The 6,000-nt window shown below is 45.7% G+C and overlaps 1 protein-coding gene across 1 annotated transcript; it reads left to right on the top strand.

Moving 5' to 3' along the window:
- Positions 1–6: 6 nt before the first annotated feature.
- LOC110748003 (uncharacterized) lies at positions 7–2,884 on the top strand. The gene is made up of 4 exons (XM_088251555.1): positions 7–986; positions 1,087–1,373; positions 1,470–2,146; positions 2,256–2,884. Exons 1-3 carry the CDS (start codon positions 32–34, stop codon positions 2,139–2,141), a joined length of 1,914 nt encoding a protein of 637 aa, XP_088107681.1. The 5' UTR covers positions 7–31; the 3' UTR covers positions 2,142–2,146; positions 2,256–2,884.
- Positions 2,885–6,000: the final 3,116 nt, after the last annotated feature.

The raw sequence follows: 6,000 nt of genomic DNA, 5'->3' as shown, positions 1-6,000 counted from the left end.
CGGACGAGGTGATGTGATTCCGTTAGCCCCCATGTTCTTGGGGTACTTGTATCGCTTGCTAGATCAGGTACATCTTCTTGAGAAAGGTGCGGCCGGAACAATGGCAGTGGAGGGTTTCCTGAATTCAAGCTTTTTGCAGGTGTTTCTATGGGAGCACATTAATGGTTTGGACGTGTGCCCACTGCCCTACTCACAAGCTGGACTGCTTGTTCGTGCTAGTGATGTTTCATACACGCCAAATATGCCTCCTTTGATTTCTCGGTGGTTCAGGAGAAAGCAAAGGAAAGGCCAAAACTTCCTTGAGCTATTGGATGATATTCAACATTTTGTGTTTCGCCCTTATACGAAGGTACCCAGAGGGTTTGGACAGGTGTCATTTTATGCGGAAGTAGGAGGAACTTCCATTATAATACCAAGGGGTGAGCAATCAAGAAAAGATGCATATCTGAATATGGCAGGCCTCCCACTGTTTACGTTTGGTGATGATCATTCTGAGACATCTATTCATTACTCGACTCATCGGGTTAGACGACAATTTGGGCTTGATCAAGGTGTCCCAGTAAGACCCGACTTTTGCCATCCACTTGAAATGCACAAGGTATTTTGGAGTAGAGTGAGGGTACCAGATGATGGTAGACAATTTGCCCTTGCTCTGACTAGCAGGGAAAGGGTTGGTGGCTGTTCAAAAGGTCACCGTGTTTATTGGAATCGTTGCTTTGCTTATTTTACTCGGTTTCATGCAAGTTCTCCGCGAAGACTGCTCCCTTCCATTGATCATCACCGAAGACTGATATCGGAAAAGAAAGCTATTGCGCTCAGTGAGAAGCGAAACTTGGCCTTTACTTCCAAGGATGGCAAAATAGTTGGAAGATTCCTGGAGTCTGTAAAAAGAAGTACCAAAGTGGCAGTGATTGGTCCTCCCAGGAAGAAACTTTCTCCTTCCATCGGCCCTAAGCAGGCTATGGCGCCAACCGCTTCAGTTCCAAGTTAGCGCCGGAAACCTCCAGCACCTACAACTTGCTTACAGTAGTACAAATGCATATATATATATATATATATATACTTAATTCGTTTGTTACCATGTAGGCGCTTCTTTGAGGAAGAGGAAACGTCGGGGTTCCCACCTGGGAGATATAAGTACTTCAAGTACTTCCGAGCTCGATGGTGAAGATGATGAGGCTAATTTTGCATATATGGAAAGGAGTGAGGAATCCATCAGCGACATACCGGCTGATCATGCATGCGATCGAGGTGATGAGGGTGAAGTTGGTGATGGCGGTTTAGCTGACTTAGATCATCCTTTGGAGGAACCGCTCTGCTTAGACGCCCCCCTTGAATTCGTCCATGACGCCACAACCTCCACGCCACATAATGTTGATTTGGCATACTTTATTTGTTGTATTTGTCTTGATCCTGTGCATGCTATACTTTTTCCCGATTGATCCATATTTTTCTTTTTTATCTTGCAGGTGGACAATTTGATAGACATGTCGGGGTATGACCCTTCTTGTTATGAGTTGGAAGATGCATTTAGTGCCTTTATGGTTTTCTTCGACAGTGACACAAGAATACTTAGATCCTCCGACGAGCTTCTTCCACTGTGCTACGAATTCCAGGGTTATGAGACATTCCGAGGAGCGCAAGTATTCCCGGAGACAGTGAAATCTTTAAGTAAGTTCTTTGATAGCTATGAGGCTCGTATCGAGAGTGCTCGCAATCTATCCTTTTCTTCGAAGAATCTGGCCTTTCGTGGTCTTGGTCTGTCTTTATACGGCATGGATGTCACGTCATATTCGGAGATCTCTGACCATAAACTTCTTTGTTGGAGAGATACAATCCGTGACGCTATCTCATATGGGCTTCAAGTAGGTTTCCTGCTTGACATATTGAAGATGAGGCTAGCTCGTGCTGTTTTTGAGACACGGGCTGCTTGCGGTGCAGCGATATCTACTCAATTCCTCAAAGTAGGGGCAACAACTCAAGCTTTGAAACTCAAACATCAGGAATTGGACAGTGAATGTCACAAGTTGCGTGAGCTCTTACTTGAAAAGGGGATTTCTTCCAATAATGCTGGCTACGTATTGGAGGCTGCGAAAGGGTCACCTTGCAATGCCTCATCCATATTGTATGATACACACTAGTTGAGGTTTGCATTTTGCTTCATTTTCTATATACATTTTTCTTTTTTTTTTTGAAGTGCAGGGGCTTTATTCCCCTTCCTTTCCTTTTGGTAACACTTGATCATACTTTTGCAGGCTTGTTATAGCTTGATATACTGAAGTGTATATGTCGAGACGCATTCAGGTGCTGAGGTGCTGCATATGGCACCAAGAAGCGATTTAGGCGATTTGTACTAGCCTGCAGCTGTTTGGGAGGTTTGCACTGGCCCGGCAGCAATTTAGGCGCTGTGCATTGGCCCGGCAGCTATTTTGGTGATTTGCACTGGCCCGGCAGTGATTTTGGTGATTTGTACTGGCCCGGCAGTGATTTTGGTGATTTGTACTGGCCCGGCAGCTATTTTGGTGGGCAGCTATTTTGGTGATTTGCACTGGCCCGGCAGCGATTTAGATGTCCAGCATGTGCACCCGGCAGTGAATGTGCACCCGGCAGCAATTTAGCAAATACAAACAGTCATTTGTATCACCCTTCTGTCACCTTTTTATCACCTTAGCAGCCATTTCTATCACCCTTTTATCACCTTAGCAGCTATTTCTATCACCTTCTATCACCTATGTATCACTTATTTATCACCGATAAATAGAACGCAGTGACAACCGGTTTTTTTTTTTTTTTTTTTTTTTTTTTTTCTTTATAAAGCAGATTGTATAGTACTACTTGTGCATGATGCTTAGTAATAGCTTGGGATCCCATCAAAGTGACTCTGCTTGATACTTACTGCTAATTCATCTTGCTTGTTTGTTGTGACAAAAGTTTGCTAAATGGCAAGAAAAACCCCCTTTTCCGAAAAACATTCCTTCATTTTTCATTAAAAGAGTAGTTTTCACCTTCAAACGCTACCATGATGGAGCATTTCACAAAATTTTCTGGAAATCGGTGAGAGTTTACAGAAGGAACTCCTTGACTAAAAGAGGAAATGAAACCAGGACTAAAGATAAATGCATAAATGACTTAACAGTAGTATGGCTTGAGCCACTTTCCATTGATGGGATCCGTTAATGTGCCTTCCTTGACTGAGGTGAGGCAATAATAGCCACTACTATAAGCCTCCTTGACTGTGAATGGACCTTCCCACGATGGTGCAAACTTGGAGGGTCCCGATACTTGCCTCCTTACATGATCAGCAACTCGAAGCACTAAATCGCCATGTTTGAAGCTCCGTGGCTTGACTGTTCTGTTGTAAGCTTGGGCAACTGTCTTGTGGTACAGCATCATTTTCTTCTCAGCTTCTGCTCTTTTTTCTTCCAAAGATTCCAAGTCTATCCAGCGCCAGTTTGAGCATGACTTTGCATCCCATTCAATGTCGTTGACAGACAGAACCCTAGCTGTGGGGACAGTGATCTCAACCGGGGAGATCGCATCGGATCCATATACAAGTGAAAAAGGGGAGAAGCCTGTGGCGCTTCTTGGAGAGGTACGGTAAGCCCACAGAGCATCTGGCAGGTGAACGCTCCACCCCCCTTCGTATTCATATACCATTTTGCTCAGAATTCTCAAGAGAGTTTTGTTGGTAGCCTCAGCTTGACCATTTCCTTGTGGGTAATATGGTGTGGAACGGCGGTGCTTGATGCCGTATCCGTTGAGTGTTGACGTTACTTGCTTGTTGACAAAAGGTGTGCCGTTGTCGGTGACGATCTTGTACGGAATTCCAAACCTGCATACAATGTGTTCTCTTATGAAGTTTGATACTGCAGCTCCAGTGGCTTTTCGAAGGGGAACTGCCTCCACCCATTTTGTGAAATATTCAGTGGCAGTGAGGATCCATATGTAACCATCTGAAGGCGGGTGAATAGTTCCAATCAAATCAAGCCCCCAGGTGTGGAAGGGCCAGGGAGTGCGCATGTCTTGTAACAATGTTGGGGGCTTGTGACTCAGGTTCCTATGAACTTGGCATGCATGGCATTTTTTGACGAAGGCATGTGCGTCGTTCTTCATTGTGGGCCAGTAGTAACCCAAGCTCAGCAGCTGCTGGTGAAGCCTCTTTCTTCCCTGGTGTTCCCCACATTCTCCGGCATGTATTTCCTTCAAAACTTGCTCTGCCTCGGACTCCCCTAAGCACTTCAGTGGCTCCCCGTTGAACCCTTTGCGATATAGAGACATTCCATCCATGAAGTACCTTTTAGCAGTGTTTTTCAGCTTGTTTGCATCCCTGGGATTAGTTGGCAGTGATCCCTCAACGAAAAATGCTATGTACGGAGCCCTCCAATCTTCTGTGAACGAGGTTGTAAGCGTTTTCTCCACCGGGGTCATTGTGGAACATTTGGGACAGTTGGCCTGAGTTTCGGTAGCGTGCTTCTTCATATCTGGCCAGTAGTAGCCTTTGCGCTGTAGGCGCCGGTACAAGTTAACCACTTGATCCAATCCGCAAGAAGCATCATGTACCTCCTGGAGTCTTCCTCGTGCCTCTTCTTCCCCTATGCAACGTGCCAAGACACCGCCAGGGAGGCGCTTGTACAGTGCTCTAAAGATAACCGTGTACTCCTTCAGGCTCTTAATGTTGCTTTCGTCTCTTAGCAGGGCAAGTTCATTTTGAATGGGGATTCTCCAATCATCCTTTTCCAGCGGCTCATTTGTAGAGATGGCTTCGATTATGGGCATGTCCCTCCTTATTACCGAAATGTTGGGCTGTTCTTTAATGAATGAGAGTCTTGATCCCAAAGTAGCAAGAGCATCAGCATACCTGTTAGTATTTCCGGGGATGTGTTCCATCACGACCTGCTCAAAAGTACTGATAAGTTTTTCAGCGGCTGTGCGATACGGTGCCAGAACAGGTTCCTTTACTGCAAAACTGCCCTGTAGCTGACTTAGTACCAAGTTTGAATCTCCGATGACTTTGACTTTCTTTATGCCCATCTCTTTTGCTGTGGACAGACCCATAAGAAAAGCTTCGTATTCAGCTACATTATTTGTGCAGGGAAAATTGAGTTTGAATGAGAGAGCCGTGGCCTGTCCTTCAGGGTTAATGAGCACCACTCCTGCTCCTCCTCCGTTAGCAGTAGAAGAGCCATCAAAATACAGGGTCCAAGGTTCCTCCCCTGCGGCTACTGCTACTACTTCCGGCAGCTCTCCTGGAATATCCTCAATAAGAGTAGATTCTTCAACCTCAGGAAACAAGGCTAGCATGTCAATCACAGCCTGCCCCTTGATTGCCTTGGGGGTTATGCATGTGATGTCAAACTCAGACAATTGTAAGAGCCAGCGCGCTAGTCGTCCAGACAATACAGGTCTTGTGAGTAAGTATCTTACTGGATCACATTTCACCATGAGTTGCAACTTGTGAGCGAGGAAGTAGTGACGTAGACGCTGTGAAGCATAAACAAGAGCGAGACACAGGCACTCAGTCTTTGGATAGCGCATCTCAGCCCCCCTTGATTGCCTGCTAACATAATAAATGGGGTTCTCGTTGCCATCACTGTTATCTTGAGCAAGCAGAGCACCTACGGCAGTACTTGTTGAGGCCAAATAAAGCTTGAGCGGGACCCCTGGGGTAGGTGCTGTCATAGTAGGCAGCCTTGTGATCAATTGCTGCACATGCTGATACGCTTCCTCACATTCTTTGCTCCACACAAATTTCTTTCCCTTCTTGAGCAGGGGAGTGAAAGCACCTGTTACAGCTGCTAGACCAGGAATGAAGCGCCGTATGTATGATAACCTTCCCATGAAGCTTTTTAGTTCTTTTGGGTTGGCCGGCGGCATGAGAGAACTTATGGCCTTAGTCTTGTCAGGATCAACATCGATGCCCCGTTGGTGTACTAAGAAACCCAAAAATTTGCCCGCTGAAACACCGAATGCACATTTCTTGGGATTCATCTTTAAGCCATA

Source organism: Prunus avium, chromosome 4 (genome assembly GCF_965620075.1).
Source record: "Prunus avium chromosome 4, drPruAviu1.hap1.1, whole genome shotgun sequence".
In the NCBI taxonomy this organism is placed as follows: Eukaryota; Viridiplantae; Streptophyta; class Magnoliopsida; order Rosales; family Rosaceae; genus Prunus; species Prunus avium.
This window is presented reverse-complemented; position numbering and strand designations above follow the sequence as displayed.

What these genes read in the sequence shown, in the direction of transcription:
- LOC110748003 (XM_088251555.1), top strand. Translation starts at nt 32, where the DNA reads ATGTTCTTGGGGTACTTGTATCGCTTGCTAGATCAGGTACATCTTCTT. An exon ending in GCCAACCGCTTCAGTTCCAA is followed by an intron (nt 987 to 1,086) that starts GTTAGCGCCGGA and finishes GTTACCATGTAG; the next exon opens with GCGCTTCTTTGAGGAAGAGG. An exon ending in CAACCTCCACGCCACATAAT is followed by an intron (nt 1,374 to 1,469) that starts GTTGATTTGGCA and finishes TTTATCTTGCAG; the next exon opens with GTGGACAATTTGATAGACAT.